Source organism: Osmerus eperlanus, chromosome 15 (genome assembly GCF_963692335.1).
Source record: "Osmerus eperlanus chromosome 15, fOsmEpe2.1, whole genome shotgun sequence".
NCBI lineage: Eukaryota > Metazoa > Chordata > Actinopteri > Osmeriformes > Osmeridae > Osmerus > Osmerus eperlanus.
In genome coordinates this window covers 16,325,446-16,347,342 of record NC_085032.1, presented here as the reverse complement: position 1 = coordinate 16,347,342, position 21,897 = coordinate 16,325,446, and the positions used below count along the sequence as shown (strand labels likewise).

The window sequence follows — 21,897 nt, the reverse complement described above, 5'->3', positions numbered from 1 at the left end:
GTGAGGGGGTGAAGGGATGAGGGGGTGAAGGGATGAGGGAGTGAGGGGATGAGGGGGTGAGGGGGTGAGGGGATGAGGGGGTGAGGGGATGAGGGGGTGAAGGGATGGTAAGAGAATGAGGAATAACAGGAGAGATTCATCATCCTGATGACTCGCACCAGAGCAGCCACTGGAGGAATGTGGAGGCAGTGAGACACACACTGTCTCTCTCACACACACACTCACACACACACACTCCATGTCCTCCTTCTTTGCATTCTTCTCGTTTTCTAACATTAGGGAATAAGGACACTTCCTTCCTTTGCATTGTCTGTGGCCAGGAAGGAGAGAGAGAAGGAGAGGGAAGGAGGAATAGATGGAGGGAGGCATAGTGTTTCCTCATGGTGCATTATGGATGAGGTGTGTCCGGGGTGTTCGATCACCGGCTTCTGATAGGAGAGGAGGAACACCAGTGTGTCTGTGTGTGTATCTGGGAATGTGTGTGTGTGTGTGTGTGTGTGAGAGTGTGCTTGTGTGTGTGCAAAGGGAAGGGGGGTGGAGCCAGGAGCATGACCTGTTTATCCATGTGAGGTTAGAGACAAAGATAACACACAGATACAGTACAAAAGCACAAACAGCATTTCCCCGTCTCTTGAAGGGCGAGCTGAGAGCTTGAGAGAGCAGAGGGGGAGAGGAGAGAGAGCTTAAATCTGCACTAACACTACAGTGGGTGTGGCCTAAGGGGGGGGGGGCAGAGTGTCCCAGATAGGTTTCCCCCAATCAGAGAAAGGCCCTGGGTAACCCTGACTACAAAGAGTGCGCCACTCAACTGTTACCACGGTGACAGGACAAACACAAAGTAGCGTAGTGGCTGGAGTGGTTAGGAGCAGAGCAGGAGCACAACCAGGACCAGAACCAGAACCAGGACCAGGGAAAGGACCAGGACTATTAGGTCCAGGACCAGGAGCACAACCAGCCAGAACTATCACAACCAGGACCAGGGCCAGAACCAGGACCAGGGCAAGGACCAGGACTATCAGGACGAGGACCAGAACCAGAACAATTAGAACAAGAAAATGCCAGAATAAAGCCATAATCAGATCCGAACCAGGCTACAACCAGGCTGGAGTCCTTCTCCACTCCTGCAGCATGCTGTGGACCACAAGCACTTTATAATCAACACAGCACTGGAAGTTTGTTGTTTGTCATCTGGAGAATGTCAACATGTGACATTTGGCAGAAGAGAGTTCCAAAAAGCTGCAGCCTGTTGAGACTCCTCAGCTCCCCAGGCTGATAACACAGAGCTGACAACCCTGAAGCAGCCGTCCACATCCCAGCAAGCCACAAACTCAGTCACAATAACGGCACATGATAGCTCTCTGACACGGCACCATATTTGCCCACAACACACGTACAACATCCTCGTTTATCAGAATCAGTACCTTCTCTTTCACACACACATACACTCTCACATACTGTCCCACACTCCCTTTCTCTCTGTCTCAGTCACTCTCTGACACACAGTATGGTCCTACCATCCTTGTGGTACAGGTTGATCTCCACCTTGCGCTCCTCGGAGCCCAGCAGGGCCTGGGTCATCTGGGCAATGGCCAGCCGCTTGGTGTGCGGCCCGTACAGGAAGTTACACGTGCACGGCTTCTGCATGATCTCCGCTCGCGTGTAACCACACATGAGACAAAAGCCATCGTTGCAGAAGATGATGGCACAGTTCTCCACGCGGGCGTTTGCGATGATGAACTTGCGGCCTGGAAGGAGGAGGGAGAAGGAGAGGAAGATGAGGAGGGTGTGTGTGTGTGTGTGAGGATCCACACACAGGCTGATGAGAGGAACAAGCAGAGAAGGATGGTTCTCGGAGAGCAGGACAGTCCCTGGTGTCACTGTCTCCTCAACCCTAGGAGGATGTGGTGCTTATGAGTCATGGCAGAGAGATTTTTATGCTGAAGATTCACACCACAGGATGAGAGGGTTGACAGCAGGTGAGAACAGGAGATCAGAGACAGCCTCAACTCCACCACCACCCTCCCAACACAACCCTGATTAAGGGGGAGAGGGGGGAGAGTTTATGTTTCCTTGGCCAGGAGAGCTGATTCCAAGCGTGGCTGACTGGCTCAGGGCAGGAAACAGCGCTGGAGAGAGAGAGGTACCTGACCTGCTGTTTGTCTGGGTGGGCCAGTAGGAGAGGACGTTGCAGGACAGTGTGTGTGTGTGAATGAGAGAGAGACAGAGAGAGAGAAGAGAGAGAGAACGAGAGAAAGAGAGAGAAAAGAGAGAGAGAAAAAGAGCAGAGAGAAAACAAGGGTTAAGACATGTATGACATGTCTTGCACAGAGCTATGTGATATGTCCACTCACACACCCACACACACACCCACACACACACCCACACACCCACACACACACCCACACACCCACACACACACCCAAACACCCACACACACACCCCCACATGCACACACACACCCCCACACGCACACCCACACACATCACAATGAAAACTGCGGACAAAATCCAGTGTTTTTTCCTTCTACTTCAAGCTGCACGATGGTGTGAGAAAAGCAGAGAGAAAAAAGGAGAAAAAAACACACAACAAAGTGAGAAGCTGGAAGGCAGCACCTTCCTCCTGTCAGCTCAGAAATAGAACAGAAACCAGGAAAGACGATTTTAAAACATGTCCCCAGCCTGCTCTGCTGAGGGGCTGCAGGCTTCGGCCGCCGCAGTGAGAGCGTGGGGCCAGCGGGGGCAGCACTCTAACACCTTAATTAGGTTTACACCGCCACAAAGGAACAATGAAGAAGAGGAGTGGAGCCTGATGAAAAACCTGTGGTCCTCAAAGGGGATCAAAACATTTCATATTCCCACTGACACACAGATTCAGATGTGCACAATTAACACACACACATACATCAACCAGCCAACAGGAGGTGAATAATTCACCAAGCTCTAAGGCCTTGAGGGCTTCTGTGTGAGTGTGTGTGTGAGTGTGTGTTTGTGAGTGTGTGTGTGTGTGTAGCGTAGGGATCTCCTTTCATTTACTGAGGGGGCGGAGGTGGGAAACCCAAGAGTAGTATGAGTTTTAACAGAAGACATTTGAATAGCATCTAGCTATCTAATGCAGCTCTAAACTCCATCTGAATAGCATCTAGCTATCTAATGCAGCTCTAAACTCCATCTGAATAGCATCTAGCTATCTAATCCAGCTCTAGTTTGTGTCTTAACCTCACTGAAGTTTCAACCGGTTTGACAGCGCATTCCCGCTGCTAAAAACCGCTGATGTCATCAACGGTTGACAGTTCGCTGACAGCCGTGATCCTGTCCTGTTCTGACAGAACCAACCCCAACGGACGATAAACTGCACCCGAGTCCGTTCACCTTCGCGTCATTTATAACGAGCACAGCGCATCAAGGTTCAGACCTGTCACGCTGGCAACTAAATCTTACTTCCAAACCCTCCACCCCACTTAACTACAGCTCACAATTTCTGTTTTGCTTTTAATGTGGCCGATGTAGCCAGGGCTGTAAACTGCTAAATGACTAAATGTACATTTTACATTCTTGTTTTTGTTCCTCTGTAAAGGATTGTTGGGTATTAGAAAGATGCAATCCAAATAAAAGTTATAATCATTATTACTCCTACCAGTATACAGGGATTTTTTTCATATTTAAAACAGCCCAACCCAAGTCTACATTAAACATCATATTTCATGGGCCATTACCCTGTAATGAAGTTAGGACTGAGGTCTCCACCCAAATGAGCTTACACACTACAGACTTATGAAAATCAGGATTAATGAGTGTTATTGCTTGTATTCCTGATGAGCAGGCAGAGGGCGTGAGAGACGGGGGGGGGGGGGGCAGGGGAGAAGAGAGGCAGAGGGGAGGGAGGCAGGGGAGAAGAGAGGCAGAGGGGAGGGAGGGAGGCAGAGGACTGGTTCACAGGCCAGAGCAACAGAGCAGAGTGGATGAGTAGGAGGAAGGGAGGGAGAGATTGACAGACAGGATGGAGTGGTAAAGGATGGCAGAATCACATAAGTGATAGTGGACGAGGAGGAGATGGGGGGGGCAGCAGATAATGGAGGGAAAGAGTGGCAGAGTGCCGGGGAAAGGAGGAGGAGGAGGGGAGGAGGGCTGAGAGGAGGGGAGTGACATAGGACTGGCTGATGGAGTTCTAATGTCCGTGTTCTAATGTCCCTGTGTTCTAATGTCCCTGTGTTCTAATGTCCCTGTGTTCTAATGTCCCTGTGTTTATCTGTACCACCTTACTACTGTAACACACACACACCACCACCTCCCCCACCTCCCTGACCTCTCTCCCAGCTCCAGTACTTCAGAGCAGGTGTTCAGACAAGGCTGAGCTCAAACACGTAAACGTCTCATATCTTCCAGTCCTCCCCCCTCTCCCAGTCCTGCCCCCTCTCCCAGTCCTGCCCCCTCTCCCAGTCCTAACCCCTCTCCCAGTCCTGCCCCCTCTCCCAGTCCTCCCCCCTCTCCCAGTCCTGCCCCCTCTCCCAGTCCTGCCCCCTCTCCCAGTCCTAACCCCTCTCCCAGTCCTGCACCCTCTCCCCGTCCTGCCCCTCCCCCAGCAGATGCCATGCTGCCTGCTTGGCCAGCTGCCCAGCCCCAGATGAAACCGTAAAGCAGCAGACTCTGGCAGGTTGAGAGGGTCTGGCCTGGTGGACGAGGAGGGAGACACAGGCTGTCACCAGCAGACACACACCAGAGGACCAGTCTGCAGGGAGGGCGGGAGGGAGGGAGGGAGGGAGGGAGGGACGGACAGTCTGCAGGGAGGGCGGGAGGGAGGGAGACGGAGAGGAAATGTAAGTGCACAAGCTGTGCCTGTGTGAGAGAACAAGAAGAGAGATACTGGTAGGGAGAGAGAGAGAGAGAGATACTGTTAGAGAGAGAGAGAGAGAGAGAGAGAGAGAGAGAGAGAGAGAGAGAGAGAGATACTGTTAGAGAGAGAGAGATATTGGTAGAGAGAGAGAGAGAGAGAGATACTGTTAGAGAGAGAGAGAGAGAGAGAGAGAGAGAGAGAGAGAGAGAGAGAGAGAGAGAGAGATACTGTTAGAGAGAGAGAGAGAGAGAGAGAGAGAGAGAGAGAGAGAGAGAGAGAGAGAGAGAGAGAGAGAGAGAGAGAGAGAGAGAGAGAGAGAGAGAGAGAGAGAAGGCTGCAAGGGAAATGAGACTGCCAAAGTGCAATTTAATCACACTGACTCCTGTGTCAATGTGTCGATGGGGCTGTGATCACACCCTCTCAGTATAACAGGTGAGAGAGGGAGAGATAGCGAGAGAAAGGAAGAGGGAAAGAAAAAGAGAGAGAGACAGAGGGAGAAAGAGAGACAGGGAGAGAGAGAGCAAATACTTAATCAACACTGTGCTGCACATGCAACGTGGAGGCAAATCCAACCACAAGACTGACAGTTACCCAGCTTTTTGACATCCACTTCCCTCAGTAGCAGAGAAAGACCCTAACCCAGGACCAGACCTGTGTTCATGACTGCTGCACCAGACATCTGCTGCACCCACATCCACAATGCATCCATTCAGCAGGCACTTTCATCCAAAGCAATGTCCCTGGGGGATTTGAACCTGCAATCTCTTGATCTGCAGTGAACTGCTTTACCACCGAGCTACACCCATCTCCTCCTCTCTGCTCTTCCTCTCATTAGACCAGGAAGATGAGATACCTGCTGGGAGCCACTCATGAAGAGCCACCCTGGAACAGACACAACCTGAACCCCCTCAACCTGCATCTATCTCGGGGAGGAGAGCCACGCATACACACACACAGAGGGTCGGGGGGGACTACTTTCTCTGGCGGAGGAGTACAAAACGGACCGTCCGGCTCAGGGGCTGGTTGCCGCGGCGACGGTGTGTTTGTGCTTTGGCTGTAAACGTGCGATTCCGTCCCCGGGGCGCTGTGCCAGTGCGGCTTTAATTGGAGGGAGATCTCTCCCGAGGCCGCCCGCCGGCAGAGACAACACTCTCGCTGGCTAAACACGTTCCCAAACACTCGCTGACAGAGAGCAGACAGCTGGACAGGGGAAGCCCTGGTTACAGGGTCGTCCGTCACTACCTAGCTACAGGACTCTACCCTAAACATGCACACTCCCTGTCTGCAGAGTGAGACGGAGCAGGTTACGTCTTCTTTGAACAGTAGGCTACCGCACATTAATAATACGTGTTAATTGGATCCGATTTTGTTTTGATGGGTTTGTGGTTTCTCCAAAGACATTTAATTATCTGCGTGCAGAGAGAAGCCTTTGGTCAGGAGATGTAACAACCTAAACAAAATCTTCTCCCTCAGAAGGAGATCTGTGCCCCGTTCAGAAGCTGGAGTTGGTCTCTCATCATAGGCTTTGTTCTTAAATAACTGTCTTTTCTTTCTATCGAAAATGTCTAACACCTAGAGTGGGCTTCATTAAAACAGTATAATAATTCACACAATTTAAGTTAACAGAGAGCGGCCTGTCAGTCAGATGAACAAACGGCACCATGAGAGCTACGACCTGAACACTCAACCCTGCCCCCTGTAGAGCGTACGCATCAGCCGCACAGTCAAATTCATGTTCTAATCATCACTAACACTCCTCCAGTTATTCCAACTGGCTCCAACGTCCCAGGGGAAATCCCTCCCTGAGCAGGTGAGGTAACCAACTGTTCGTGACCACGCTACCGGGCGGCCAATCTATTTTATTGTTATCACCATTTTTCTCTTTATTCTCTGATTTGAATCCAGGATACAAGCTGCAGGCCAGTGAGGGGCAAATATATAATAGCCTTCAGCTGCAAGACACAGTCCTAAAAGGATGCTTTGATCTTGTTGTCTATAGGGCCTATATTATCATTGTCATAGGCCCCTCTTTATTGCATGTCAGTGCAACCCGAGCAAAAACCGATTCCATCTGATAAATGACTGAACAATAATGATGCTTTCAGGTTGTTATTCACAGGGAAATGAAGCACCTATATATGCCTGTTTATACCGGTATTTAATTTGAAACATGTTCACAACATGCAGTCTAACATAACGTTGAGATTTTACAACGGCTGTTGATAAGCTTTCTGCGAAATGTGTTAGTAATTGATATGTGGTCTATAAAAAGGCAGAATGTTTAAAGAAAGAACATGTTACATTGACGTCTATTTTGTTAATCTCTATTAAAGTGTTCCTTGCGGATATGTTGCAGAAACTATTGTAGGCTATAGTAGAAAAATCCTATAAAAAGTATAAATGTGCTAAATGCCAAATGAATAAAAATGTAAATGTAAATAAATGTGCCAATCCAATATCAAAAAGATAACTTCAAAAAATGTGTTACTAATGGGAAAGTAGTCTACTGTGTCCTGTGTAGGCCAGAATGCATATCATATATATAGCCTATATATATCAAATATGTAGTACTTCTCGCCTACAAATATTGTGACGGATTGCTGATAAATAATTCATAAAATCTTTTAAGTAATCTTAAGAAAAATCTAGGATTTGGGAATTTGTGGGAGATTAACATAATGATACATAGGGAATGCAAACATATTTACATGAAAATAAACTGTTGATAGCACATGCAAATAACCGTGAAATTATGAAATCAACTTACTTTGACTGTCGAATTTCCTTATAATGGTATCAAGGAAAGTATTCTGTGGTGCCACGTGACCACGTCGGACCGGCATCTTTGCTGTAAGTTTTTTTAGACCAACACTGGCCTCTTAGCCGTCTGTCTTCGAATGGAGAATGTTCAATAAATTAATTTCTTCATTAAAAATAAATACTATAATCCTCAAACCCAAGTTTAGTGAACTTCATGGGAGACAACTCGACTGCAGTGTCTCTCTCTGGAGCAGAGAGCGTACTGGAACAGCGGCTTGTCCCCGCGGCGGGGAGATCGCGAGACAGTTTCCAGTTTCCAGGGAGAGGAGCGCGTGTTTGTTTACGTGCTTTGAGCTGTCAAAAATGATTTCCTGTCAGGTTCCAGAGACGGCGCGACCTCTTATCACTCACTACTGTACACTCTGGGGAAGGAGAGTCCGTCAGCTTGCAAAGAACCCTCGCTTCAGCCATAGTTGAGCCGCGTCTTGCCCGTGTCGCTCTAGTCCAACCTATACCGCTGAAACGTACAGTGTGTTAGATGCGAGCAGCTCCATAAAGAACCGGCGGGCTCCGTTCTTTGAGCCTTTGAGCTCTTTGATGGCTTCGAGGCGCTCGCGTGAAGTGGTGTCCTCTGCCTGAAGTGTACCGCGCGCTCAGCGGATGACTTCAGCTCACCGGCGGTGGCGACTGCGCCTCTTTAACTCTTTCCTTATCCGCGACAGAACTGTGGAAAATGTTGACGGCAATATGATATGCAATATGACCCCTTAGTCTCTCAACAACAAATTACGTTCAAATGAGAACAACATCAACGCCAATCCGACGTGCACTAAACATTATTTGAACAGCGCATTTACCTCTCCTGAAAAGGCACATCATTAGCTTATAGATGCGCTATGTAGGCTGCATTCTAACTACTTTCACACCATCTTTGTGGCCATCTCAGATGAGTGACAGAAACGGACACCTTGCTTCCTACAAGCAGCGGAGCAGGTGTGTGAGTGGGAGAACGGGAAAGTGGCACAGGTGCATCAGTGCTGCTCCGCGTGAGCAGGATGTTCAACTGAACAGGCACACCGATGCGTGGCTTCCGTTCGCCTCATGAGCATGGTAATTATAAACAAATGGTTTAATAGGTCTTGTTAACCAACGTTTTTAATTTTTTAATTTAGCACGTAACGCGCACAATGAGATAACTCACCTTTTCCCGTCAAAACTAGCTATCGAAAGCTAACTCTCCCGGGCGCTCCGTTGATTGTTTGGAAGGGTAGCTTCACTCAGTTTTCTCGTGCCAGGGGTTTCAGACATTCAGACACGTCACTGCCTATGCACGCGCAGAGGCTGTGGGGTTCCCTATGTCGTCATTGCAGACAAAGAGCGCTCCGCCGTTAAAGCTGATTTGACTAAAACTGCGAGGAAAATTTGAAATATATTGTCTCGTAAGCAATTTCCTCAAGCCGTGGTTATTCTTAAACAGCTCGAGTGAATAAAACGCTAACAGATTATATAGTAGGCAGGGGCGTAAGTTTCATTAGACTGTAGCACGTTCTTTTCGTTGTACATTTTGAAAAGGGCGAATATCCCCCCCCAAACACTTTTCATGAAGAAAATCATATTTTACGGCCGCATCCTCAGTTCATAAACACATGTGTCCCACCCAAATTTGTAAACAAACGTACTCTGGCAGTAAGATACATTTAGACGTTCTATTGTCTATGATGACGGCAGAGCGCAAAGGGGAATCCATGTCGCAGCAGGGTGTAGATCTGCGCCTCCTTTCAGACCCCTTATATAGGCACGAGAAGGGAGGCAGACACGCGCCTGTCATGATGGAAGCGTCTCTTTGTGATAACTTCCAGCTCCCATGCTGTCACTGCCCTCTCTCTTTCTCTCCCTCCCTCTTTCTCTCTCCCTCCTAATCTGCGCTCCCCTCTCTCTAACATACAGACTCCTCAGACAATAACCTCAGATAATCATAGTTTCATTGTTATATCATCTGTGCGATTTCCCACCAATGAAAAGTACACAAATATTTACTAGTTGACCAGCGGTCATGCTGCATTGATGAAAATAAATAGCCATGTTTTAAGGTGTTTACATTGTGTGTTTATTGTTATATACAGCAGAAGGCTGAACAGTACAGCAACATACAAGCTTCATTATGTCTATTATCGCTGGGTCCAGTCAGGTGACTGGACTACTGAACGATGTTTACAACACACGCACAGCACAGGATACCTGACCAGTTGCTTGTCAGTCCCAACACACACACACTCACACACATAAACATGTGCACACACACACACACACACACAGATACACACTCAGCGTTCTGACAGGTCCCCTCCTGTGAACAGAGAAGTTCAAACAAAGATAAGTTTAGTACACTGTTATATAGTACACTGTTATATAGCACACTGTTATATAGTACACTGTTATATAGTACACTGTTATATAGTACACTGTTATATAGTGCACCATTCTATAGTATACTGTTATATAGAGCACTGTTATATAGTACAGTGTGGTTGCTTAGAGTACAGTCAGGTTGTCATATAGCCATAACATATTATACATATATATATATATATACGGTATAAATGTTATAACAAAATGACTGCATGACCTGAGATATTACCCTTACAATGTACTGTAACCAAAGTTCCTTGCCTGACCATTGAAATACTGCTAGAACTATTAGAACTCTGCACTTCTGATCCTTAAATCTTCCTCTGGACTTTGTACGGGCACTATTCGTAATTTGCTTTGGATAAAAGCGTCCGCTAGATGAACAAAATGTAACATCCGCTGATAAAGCCTCTGCAGAAACATCTTATTTCGCCACAGAAATCATCTGTACAAACATTACACAGAGGAGAGGACTCGTCTGTGTGACTGAAGACTGAGATCCTGGTAAAAAGCCCTGTGATATCGATCCAATTAGCTAACGCAATCAGCAATGTTGGTGAATGGATTACTCTGTAATTGGTTGTAGGTGGGGAGTAGGTGGGCAGCCTGGGGAGTCAGGTGGCTGAGCGGTTAGGGAAGCGGGCTAGTAATCAGAAGGTTGCCAGTTCGATTCCCGGCCGTGCCAAATGACGTTGTGTCCTTGGGCAAGGCACTTCACCCTACTTGCCTCGGGGGAATGTCCCTGTACTTACTGTAAGTCGCTCTGGATAAGAGCGTCTGCTAAATGACTAAATGTAAATGTAGGTGGGCCTGTTATTGAATTATTCATGTTGTTAAAAGGCATCACAGAGCTAACGTGTGTTAATGTAGGCTGACAAAGATGAAGTGTGTGTGTGTGTGTGGGGGTGTGGGTGGGTGGGTGTGTGTGTGTGTGTGGGTGTGTGTGTGTGTGGGTGTGTGTGTGTGTGGGTGTGTGTGTGGGTGTGTAACTGTTTACACGTCAGTGTGAATAGCTGTTTGTGTCTCTGGGCTTAGAAGGCTTTGTTTGGGAATGGGTTGTGAAACAGGTGACTGGGCATGTGAGTGTCCGTCTGTGTGTGTGTGTGCGTGTGTGGGTGTGATTTAGTGTATGTGTTTGTGTGTGTATTGATGTCTGTGTGTGAGTGTGTGTATATTTGTGCGTGTGAATGCATGTCTCTGTGTGTGTGTATGTGCGTGTATATGTGTGTGTGTGTTTGTGTGTATGTGTGTGTGTGTGTGCTACCCACCCTGGCAGCTGGTGCACTCGCAGCTGTGTATGACAGGCAAGACGACAGGCTCGCTCTCTCCTCCAGAACACTGCAGGCTGAGGAACAGCACCGGGCGCTCCGGGTCCAGCCTGTAGCTGCAACAGTCACACACCGCCTGGAGGTAGGGCTCCTGGGGGGGGTGGGATAGAGAGAGGAGGAGAGAGGAGTTCAGCTTTGCTCAAACCTCCGTCCAAAACAGTCCAATCACCAGCTGTCTGAGCTGCCGGCCGCTTCCATGGTAACGGGAGGTAAGGACACATTTGGCTAAAGATTATTTTGACTTAATCAACAACAATGGGCACTCACAGACTCTGCTTGTTTCCACAGAGGAAACAGGCTAGGGTGGTCCCTGATTATATGAGATGAGGCCTTAGAAGAAACAGGTTCAGGACCTACTGAGGTAGGAGATAGCACACTACTGAGGTAGGAGATAGCACACTACTGAGGTAGGAGATAGCACACTACTGAGGTAGGAGATAGTACACTACTGAGGTAGGAGATAGTACACTACTGAGGTAGGAGATTGTACACTACTGAGGTAGGAGATAGCACACTACTGAGGTAGGAGATAGTACACTACTGAGGTAGGAGATAGCACACTACTGAGGTAGGAGATTGTACACTACTGAAGTAGGAGATAGCACACTACTGAGGTAGGAGATAGCACACTACTGAGGTAGGAGATAGCACACTACTGAGGTAGGAGATAGCACACTACTGAGGTAGGAGATAGCACACTACTGAGGTAGGAGATAGCACACTACTGAGGTAGGAGATAGCACACTACTGAGGTAGGAGATAGTACACTACTGAGGTAGGAGATAGTACACTACTGAGGTAGGAGATTGTACACTACTGAGGTAGGAGATAGCACACTACTGAGGTAGGAGATAGTACACTACTGAGGTAGGAGATAGCACACTACTGAGGTAGGAGATTGTACACTACTGAAGTAGGAGATAGCACACTACTGAGGTAGGAGATAGCACACTACTGAGGTAGGAGATAGCACACTACTGATGTAGGAGATAGCACACTACTGAGGTAGGAGATAGTACACTACTGAGGTAGGAGATAGCACACTACTGAGGTAGGAGATAGCACACTACTGAGGTAGGAGATAGTACACTACTGAGGTAGGAGATAGTACACTACTGAGGTAGGAGATAGCACACTACTGAGGTAGGAGATAGCACACTACTGAGGTAGGAGATTGTACACTACTGAGGTAGGAGATAGTACACTACTGAGGTAGGAGATAGTACACTACTGAGGTAGGAGATAGCACACTACTGAGGTAGGAGATAGTACACTACTGAGGTAGGAGATTGTACACTACTGAGGTAGGAGATTGTACACTACTGAGGTAGGAGATAGTACACTACTGAGGTAGGAGATAGTACACTACTGAGGTAGGAGATAGCACACTACTGAGGTAGGAGATAGTACACTACTGAGGTAGGAGATAGCACACTACTGAGGTAGGAGATAGCACACTACTGAGGTAGGAGATAGTACACTACTGAGGTAGGAGATAGCACACTACTGATGTAAGAGATAGTACACTACTGAAGTAGGAGATAGTACACTACTAGTACACTACTGATGTAGGAGATAGTACACTACTAGTACACTACTGATGTAGGAGATAGTACACTACTGAGGTAGGAGATAGTACACTACTAGTACACTACTGATGTAGGAGATAGTACACTACTGAAGTGGGAGATACACTACTGAGGTAAGATATAGTACACTACTGAAGTAGGAGAACATCAGTTCCTCAATAACATTTCAACTACAGTACCACAATAACATCTCTAACTGAGTGATGTCAGCCAGGTAAGGGTTGACGTTTAGACACTGATCTGAGATCTGCTCCTGGGTGCTCCCAGACCCCAGACCAGCCTGTGTGTGGGTTAGGGTTAGCTCACCTCCAGCCTGTGTGTGGGTTAGGGTTAGCTCACCTCCAGCCTGTGTGTGGGTTAGGGTTAGCTCACCTCCAGGATGACGTCAGTCCTGGACAAACAGCGGCCCCTGCAGAAGCTCACTTCCACGTTGTCCAGACGACAGTCTCCCTTGGTGATGTTCCTGACCTCAGTGAAGCGGCGACATTCTGGCACTGGATCACCTGGGGAGAGGAGAGGAGGGGGGGGGGGGGGGGGCGATGCGGGAGTAAGGGGAGGGGGAGATAAAGGAGAGCAAGAGAGGGAGGGAGAGAGGGTCGAAATAGCGAAAGACAAATGGTCCAGGGGAGAGATAAAGAGTGAGGGAGAGATGAGACAACGTGAAGAATGAGGGGGCAGGACGGGTTGGAGAAGAAAAGAGGGTTTTGTATTTGAGTTAACAAGAATCTGCTCTGTGGGGAAGGAGAGAGAGAGAGAGAGTGAGAGAGGGAGGGGGAGAGAAAGAGAGGGGGAGGGAGAGAGGAAGCTACACAGGCACAATGACTGTCGTGCCCCCTCACAAATTGAGCCGTTCTACACCTCTCTGCCTGGGAAATGAAGCTAAACGCTGTAATGTAATGGAGATTTCAAAACACCATCTCTCACAACATGAGCATCATACACTGTTTTATATACAAAAGAAAAAACATGTGTTTTACATGAAATGAAATGCAGTTGTAGGAATTCTAGACTCACCAGGAAACTCCTTCCTGCAGACTGGACAGCAACTGCCAGGATCCTCCACTTTAACCTCCCCCTGAGGAGAGGAGGAGAGGTGGGGAGAGGAGAGGAAACAGGAGGAGAGGAGAGAGGAGGAGAGAGGAGGAGAGAGGAGGAGAGAGGAGAAGAGTGAAGGAAGGAAGAGTGGAGGGGGTGGAGGAGAGGAGAGAGGAGGACAGCAGCAGTTGGAAGGACAGCAGAGATGAGAGAAGCAGTGACAGATAGAGTAGCATTTTGTCAAAGTCATGGTGTCCTCTACCCTGCCCTGCTCTCAGAATAGCTCCTCTGGCTGTGAGGCTGCTGCAGCCTCCAACACTGCCCCACCCCAGGACTCTCCCACAATGCACTGCTCAAAACCCAGGAAGTGGGGGAGGGACCAGGGATGTAAACAGGAAGTGAAGGTGATGGGTGAAGGATCAGAGAGCTTGGCATGTGTGTACAGGCGTAAGGATATGTGTGCTCTCACCTGGTTACAGTATAGTGGAGGGCATCTGGACTGGCAAAGCTTCTTCCCGTTCACACAGCGACACACCAGGCAGCCCTCATCCCACTCAGTGCCAGCCTGGAACCACAGAGGATCTGTTTTCAAAACTGTTTTCAAAACTGTTTTCAAAACTGTTTTCAAATGTAAAAAAACAAACTTTTTTCGTCAATATCTTTTCAACCTTTCGAAACAAGAAAACAAAACAAAAAAAAGTTTCAAAAAAGCTTACTTTTGTTGTGCGTGATAACCAGCAAATGAAAAAAGGCTTGCGATGACAATAAATGATATTGATCATGCCAACAAAGTAAAAGTTGAAAGTAAGCTACAGATATTTGTGTAAGTATGTAAATATGTAAAAAAAAGTATGTAAATGTTACGAGTGAAAGTAAAAAGTTGTCAGAAAAAGAGTGAAGTAAAGTACTGATACCAGAAAAATCTACTTAAGTACAATAACAAAGTATTTGTTACTTCCCATCTCTGCCTGTAACACACACCCACACACGAGACAGAGAGGTTAAACCTATCCACTGTCAGGCCTAGAAGAATGATCCTAATCCTTTAATAACCCCTCATCCAGTCTTCCTCCTGGGAGAGACGCAGACCAGCCTGGCTCTGACAGCAGCTCTGCTGTTAGGAAGCTGCTGCATTATACATGCAGAGCGGAGCGGAGGGTCTTTGTGAGGAGAGCAGGACCCGAGGTCAGGTGACCCGGTCAGGTGACCCGAGGTCAGGTGACCCGAGGTGGTCAGGTTGGTCAGGTGACCCGAGGTGGTCAGGTTGGTCAGGTGACCCGAGGTGGTCAGGTGACCCGAGGTCAGGTGACCCGAGGTGGTCAGGTGACCCGAGGTGGTCAGGTTGGTCAGGTGACCCGAGGTGGTCAGGTTGGTCAGGTGACCCGAGGTGGTCAGGTGACCCGAGGTCAGGTGACCCGAGGTGGTCAGGTGACCCGAGGTGGTCAGGTTGGTCAGGTGACCCAAGGTGGTCAGGTTGGTCAGGTGACCCGAGGTGGTCAGGTGACCCGAGGTGGTCAGGTTGGTCAGGTGACCCGAGGTGGTCAGGTGACCCGAGGTGGTCAGGTTGGTCAGGTGACCCGAGGTGGTCAGGTTGGTCAGGTGACCCGAGGTGGTCAGGTGACCAGAGGAGGTCAGGTCCAGCAGGACGGATCCTCCCAGTGTGTCGACACACAGCAGGTGAACACTGCAGGTGAACACGGCAGGTGAACACGGCTGCTGCAGGGGTCAGGGGAGAGCCACTATGGAGGACGGAACAATGGGCTCCAACCTGGCTGGCGGCTCGATTACGCTGTCTTTTGTGTGTGTGTGTGTGTACACACTGTGTGTTTGTATAACGTGTGTGTGTGTGTGTGTACCTCCAGCAGCTGGCCCCCCTCCTCACAGGGGCAGAGGGCGGGGATGACACAGTGTCCGTGTGTGTTGCGGTACAGGCCATCCTGACACACACACCCCTGGGCGTGGCTGCAGGTAAAGGGGGCGCTCTGGTACATCTCCACACAGGTCCGCTCACACACCTGGGCCGCCTCTCCCCTCCATCGCTCCCCACTGGGACACGCTGGGGTAGGAGAAGGACAGGGTGAGAGGGGGGACAGGTGGAAGAGAACAGATTCAGAATGAGGATAAGGTCTAGTCCTAGATCCCCAACCCACGGCCCCAGCCCCGGCCCCAGCCCCGGCCTCAGCCCCAGCCTCGGCCCCAGCCCCAGCCCCTAACCCCAGCCCCCGGCCCCAGCCCCCGGCCCCCGGCCCCCAGCACCGGCCCCGGCCCCCAGCCCCGGCCCCGGCCCCAGCCCCAGCCCCAGCCCAGCCCTACTCACCACAGTCGGGGGCGGTGCACGGTGTGGAGCGCTGGCTGGGGCCCTCACACTCCTGTCCTCCGTACAGGCGGGGCCGCAGGATGCCCCTGCTGGAGCCACGCTGGCCAGAACCACAGCTCACTGAACAGGGCCCCCACGCCGACCACACAGCCCACTCACAGTCCACTGGAGGGAGGAGGGGGGAGGGAGGAGAGGGGAGGAGGGGGGGGGGAGGAGGATGGAGGAGAGAAAGGGGGGGAGGAGAAAAGATGGAGATGGAAAGGAGAGTCAGATAAGGAACAGGAAAGAGAGTTGTTTGTTTGTTTGTTTATTTATTCGCATTTATACAATGATTAAAACAATATAAAGATACAAAAGAAGAGAAAAAAAGAAACATGCAGGTGGAGCCAGAAACCTATGTGGTTTTTTGTACCCCAGAAACTTAATAGTCAATATTATACGTTAATCAAACTAAACAAAATTTTCCAAGATAAACAAATGAAATAAGTCGAAATTTTACCATAAATTATCTATATGAATTATAAGTTAATTACACGTGTGAAACAAAAGTGAAAACAAAAGAGAATCGTTGATATTTTACCAGAAAATACAAAATGAAACTCATTTTATATCATTGAACATAATAAATACGTGATCGATACTAAATATATTTAACAAATTGCAAAAGAAATGAGTCAAAATGATGCATAGAAGTGTTTACATGTATCAGGTTGTCAAATATCAAAGAAAAAGAAAAACAGAAAACCAAAACAAGGAAAACAAACCAGAAAACAACAAATCAGGTGAAAGTAGTGCTTGGTTGTTCTATGAAATCTTTTTTTAGAAGTTTTTTGAACACGGGGAATGACAAGCAAGATTGTTGCAGTTGGGTTAGATTATTCCATATGGTGGGGCCTCTAAACATTATTGTATGTTGTTTTAGACTAGATTTTGTCATGATTGGTCTTAAAAAATTCTGGTGTCTTGTATAGTGCTGGTGAATATCTGAGTTGAAGTTAAAAAGACTTGTAATGTTGAGGTAGGTAAGCGCTATTATGAACAATCTTATGGACAAATAAGTCAATTTGAAATGTATTGATATCAAATACATTCATAACATTTAAATCATGGAACAGAGCTGCTGTGTGTGCTGTGAATGAGGCCTTTGCTGCTAATCGTACAAAGCGCTTTTGTAGAAGGTAAAGAGGTTTGATGGATGTTGTGTACGTGCTAGCCCATATTATATTGCAGTAAGTTAGATAAGGATAAATCAAACTGTAATAAAGAATCATGAATATATTTCGTGATAGCAAGGTTTTGACTTTCCTTATGATGCCAATGTTTTTGGATATTTTTTTACAAACAAAATCAATTTGGTTTTTCCAAGAAAGTTTCTCGTCTATTATTATGCCTAAGAAGCGGTCTGTTACTTACCTGATTGATAGCTTTGTCATTAATATAGATCTTAGCTTTTTCTTTATCATATTTCTTGTTTCTGCCTGCAAAGATAATGAAGTTTGTTTTTTTTTCCATTGAGGGATATTTTATTTGCCATTGATTTACCTTATACAATTCATTATTCATAGATGTCACTAAAGTGTCAACATTTTTGTGGGACATAAATAAATTGGTATTGTCTGCAAATAACAGGGCAAATAATTAACATAAATTAAGAATAAGAGGGGGCCAAGAATGGATCCTTGTGGTACACCACATGTTAATACATTTTCGGAGGAAATATTATTTTGATTAGAGACGAACTTCTGTTAGTCAAATAGTCTTTTAGCCAACGTAGGGTGGAGTCGGTAAATCCATATTTGAATGCTTCGGAAAGGTCAAGAAATATTCCTATAGTATATTCGTTATTTTCTAGAGATGTGGTGATTTTATCAACAAGTTGTAAGAGCGCCATGTATGTCGAGTATTTTTTTCGAAATCCATATTGATGTGTGTATAATATATTATTAACTTCTAGGTGATTCACAATCCGTTTATAAACTACCTTTTCCATGACTTTTTGAGAAGGCCGGTAAGATTGATATTGTACGATAATTAGTAAAAGCACAGGGATCTCCAGTTTTGTACAGTGGTATAACTTTAGCTGTCTTTAGGACTGCTGGCACTATTCCGTTTCTCAGAGAAGTCTTAAAACATGTGTTATTGGCTCTAGAATTTCGGGAACAATCTGTCTTAAGAGAAGGGCGCTTATTTTGTCTTGACCAGGGACTGCGTTTTTTAAATTCATAATGATATCTTGAATTTCTATTGAGGTGGGTTCTTCAAAAGAGCTTATAGGTGGGAAAGAGTTTTGAAGGTATGACGCAGGACATCTATCTGTTTCATCTATTTCTTTTGCCAGAGATGGACCAATGTTCACAAAAAAATCATTGAATTTGTCAACTATAGCTTTTGGATCAGATATCTCTAATTTCCCGTCAATACATTTATTCGGAAGAACATTAGTTATATATTTTTTTCTGTTAAGAACTTCATTGATTAGTTTCCAGGTTTTTGTGGATGCAGCTGTAAATTGGTCTTGGTAATATTTCCTTTTGTAATTACGAATTAGACTGTTAAAACTATTTCTGTACGATTTGTATCTATGTAATGTTATTGGTGTAGGATTCTTTAAAAATGTCTTGTATCGTCTATTTTTCATTTTGGAGGATTTTCGCAGACCTGTTGTGAACCAAGGCTTGTTTATGCCTAGGACAAATACAGAGAGGTTTCTGATGGGTCATCATGCACACGGCTACATGATCATGTAGTCACAGCGCCCCCACTGGCAGCAGAGAGTACTGTATCTTGTATTCTATAAAGTAATATCATTTTATTGGATTGTCAAGCCAGAGCAGAAGGCTGGGTAAGTTGATGGTTCCAGGACAGTGGTGCAGTAATGATACTGCCTCTGTGCCGCAGGAGCTTCAACACTCACCAGCACAGACGTCCGTCGTGCAGTTAAACGTTCCAGCTCGACAAACACTAGGAGAGAGAGAGGGGGGGAGAGGGAGGGAGGGGGGGGGAGCGAGAGGGAGGGAGGGGGAGAGCGAGGGAGGAGGGGGAGGGGGGGCGGGAGGGGGGCGGGAGGGGGAGAGAGAAGACAGTGTTAGAGAGAGAGTAAGAGAGGGAATGAGAATAAATTAAAGAAGGATGGAGGTAGATTATGAAAAATGGTGGTCAGGTGGGTAGTGAGAAAACAAGTCAAAGGGGTAAACTGTCTCCACCAGACAGCAGACAGCAGACTCAGCGAGGAGGTGACAGCTGAAGAGACAAGCTGTCAGCCCCTGGAGCCCTGAGATGATCTGCAGCGATCACAGCCTGGAAGATGAACTGACTTACATCATGTCTCTCAGACGATCCATTACACCAGGGAGACCAATTTGAAGCTGATTAAAAGTGCATGTGGAAAACTGTGAGGTACTGTACGAGCCGAAGGACTGGAGGCGGGGGGGAAGGAGGAGGGGAGGAGGAGGGGAGGAGGAGGGGAGGAGGTCCTGGAGAACGTTCCTACCAGGTATTGCAGCGCTGCATGACCACTGTTCCAGGTTCCACCTCCTCCTGGGGGTCAGGCTGGGTGCCGTTGCCCCCCGGCAGGGAGAGAGGGGAGCAGGGACACCCTGCCTGGGCAACACACACACCCCTGTGGAGCACCTGGGAGAGACATCAGACAGTAGGGTAAATAACAGCACACCATACAGAGTATATACCAGCACCTCATACAGAGTATATACCAGCACACCATACAGAGTATATACGAGTATACCATAAAGAGTATATACCAGTAGATCCTACAGAGTATATACCAGTAGATCCTACAGAGTATATACCAGTAGATCCTACAGAGTATATACCAGTAGGTGGGCTGACCTGGGGGGGGGGGCAGGAGCAGCCGGGGCTGCAGGCTGCAGGGAGACACTCGGTCTGGGGGCGCAGGTCCTCACAGGTGTGGGGACACACACCTGCACACCTGCTGAACACCTGGCCGGCCGGGCAGTCTGCAACACACACACCACACTCTGATACACATACCACACACAATAGCTGTTGGTGTTACAGTGTTACCTGGGAGACAGCTGTTGGTGTTACAGTGTTACCTGGGAGACAGCTGTTAGTGTTACAGTGTTACCTGGGAGACAGCTGTTAGTGTTACAGTGTTACCTGGGAGACAGCTGTTAGTGTTACAGTGTTACCTGGGAGACAGCTGTTAGTGTTACAGTGTTACCTGGGAGACAGCTGTTAGTGTTACAGTGTTACCTGGGAGACAGCTGTTAGTGTTACAGTGTTACCTGGGAGACAGCTGTTGGTGTTACAGGCGGTGTGCTGTTCCAGGGGAGGGGAGCAGGCCAGGCCCCCAGGCTCAGGAGGCTGCAGGATGGTCTTGTTCCGCAGTGACACCCCCCCACCACACGAGGCACTGCACTCACTCCAGGACGACCACTCGCTCAACACACACCCAGCTGAGACAGGGGGAGAGAGGGAGGAAGAGAGAGATACATTTATGGTAGTTACCTGTCTACTGTGTATAGGTGTATCCAGGTGTGTTTAGGTGTATGTATGTATTTACAGGTGTAAACAGGTACGTGAGTCAGACTGACCAGGACAGGACGGCAGCTCGCAGGTCTCCACCTGGGCGGAGTCTTCACAGGAAGGCCCGCCCTCGGAGTCCTGGCATGGGCGTGTCCTGGTGCGCTGGCCACGCCCACAGGAAGTGGAGCAGGAGCTCCATGGCGACCAGGGCTGGTAGACGGGGCAGGGTCGGGCAGGGCAGACCAGAGAACCATTCTCACACACACTGAAGAGAGAGAGAGAGAGAGAGAGAGAGAGAGAGAGAGAGAGAGAGAGAGAGAGAGAGAGAGAGAGAGAGAGAGAGAGAGAGAGAGAGAGAGAGAGAGAGAGAGAGAGAGAGAGAGGGAAGGAGGGAGAGAGAGAGAGAGAGAGAGAGAGAGAGAGAGAGAGGGAAGGAGGGAAGGGGAGAAAGGGAGAGAGAGAGAGGGGGTTGGGGTCGGGGTGAGGCCTGCTGCTTACTAGGAGAATACTGCACCTGGCAACACTTCACTGTCTCCTAGCTCCTATCTTCTAGCTATCCAGCTGTCTCCTATCTCTCCAGCTGTTTCCTATCTCCTAGCTATCCAGCTGTTTCCCAGCTCCAGGTATTTCCAGGTGTCTCACCAGGTGTTACAGTCCTGGGTGACAGTCTCTCCGGGGGGGATCTCCAGCGTGCCGTTGCCTGCTGGGACGCCACAGCGACACTGAGACGCAGGAACACAGAAGCCATCCTGCAGCAGGCTCCCATCTGGACACCTGCAGCCTGGGGGTGGGGGGGTGGAGTAGAGATGGAGAGGGGAGAGGTCGGGAGAGAGAAGAGGAAAGAAGGGAGTACATGTTTTTTGTTTTCAGTTCCTGTTTGTTATCATCGTTGACTGTTTCCACTATATGTCTATTGTGAAGCACCATCCGACCAAAGCACATTCTACGTATGTGAAAACCCACTTGGCAGAGATGGCAAAAGTACACACATCTCTCTCTCAAGTAGAAGTACATACTCATGTTTAAAAAGACTGTGGTAAAAGTTGAAGTGCTGACTACACTTTTCATGTCCCCATAAAAATGCAACCTTTCAAAACTTTTTGTGAACTTTTTTAGGGAAAAA

The 21,897-nt window shown here is 48.0% G+C and overlaps 2 protein-coding genes across 2 annotated transcripts in view; both read right to left on the bottom strand.

Annotated features, from left to right (window-relative positions):
- Nucleotides 1-1,485: 1,485 nt before the first annotated feature.
- LOC134035389 (potassium voltage-gated channel subfamily H member 2) lies at nucleotides 1,486-8,886 on the bottom strand. Its single transcript, XM_062480382.1, has 3 exons — nucleotides 8,792-8,886; nucleotides 7,598-8,314; nucleotides 1,486-1,745 (listed from the first exon to the last, which is right to left on the bottom strand). The coding sequence occupies exons 2-3, from the start codon at nucleotides 7,671-7,673 to the stop codon at nucleotides 1,486-1,488; spliced, it is 336 nt and encodes a 111-aa protein (XP_062336366.1). The 5' UTR covers nucleotides 7,674-8,314; nucleotides 8,792-8,886.
- Nucleotides 8,887-9,688: 802 nt separating this feature from the next.
- Nucleotides 9,689-21,897, bottom strand: part of sspo (SCO-spondin) — a 63,938-nt gene continuing 51,729 nt past the window's right edge. Inside the window, exons 76-88 of the mRNA XM_062480381.1 lie at nucleotides 21,417-21,555; nucleotides 20,843-21,039; nucleotides 20,534-20,704; nucleotides 20,115-20,242; nucleotides 19,759-19,898; nucleotides 19,183-19,229; nucleotides 16,269-16,433; nucleotides 15,808-16,007; nucleotides 14,421-14,516; nucleotides 13,931-13,991; nucleotides 13,289-13,419; nucleotides 11,268-11,418; nucleotides 9,689-9,937 (exon numbers count right to left, since the gene is read on the bottom strand). Of these exons, the coding sequence (XP_062336365.1) occupies nucleotides 9,915-9,937; nucleotides 11,268-11,418; nucleotides 13,289-13,419; nucleotides 13,931-13,991; nucleotides 14,421-14,516; nucleotides 15,808-16,007; nucleotides 16,269-16,433; nucleotides 19,183-19,229; nucleotides 19,759-19,898; nucleotides 20,115-20,242; nucleotides 20,534-20,704; nucleotides 20,843-21,039; nucleotides 21,417-21,555 (1,649 nt within the window). The 3' untranslated portion in view covers nucleotides 9,689-9,914. The remainder of the gene's footprint in view (nucleotides 9,938-11,267; nucleotides 11,419-13,288; nucleotides 13,420-13,930; nucleotides 13,992-14,420; nucleotides 14,517-15,807; nucleotides 16,008-16,268; nucleotides 16,434-19,182; nucleotides 19,230-19,758; nucleotides 19,899-20,114; nucleotides 20,243-20,533; nucleotides 20,705-20,842; nucleotides 21,040-21,416; nucleotides 21,556-21,897) is intronic.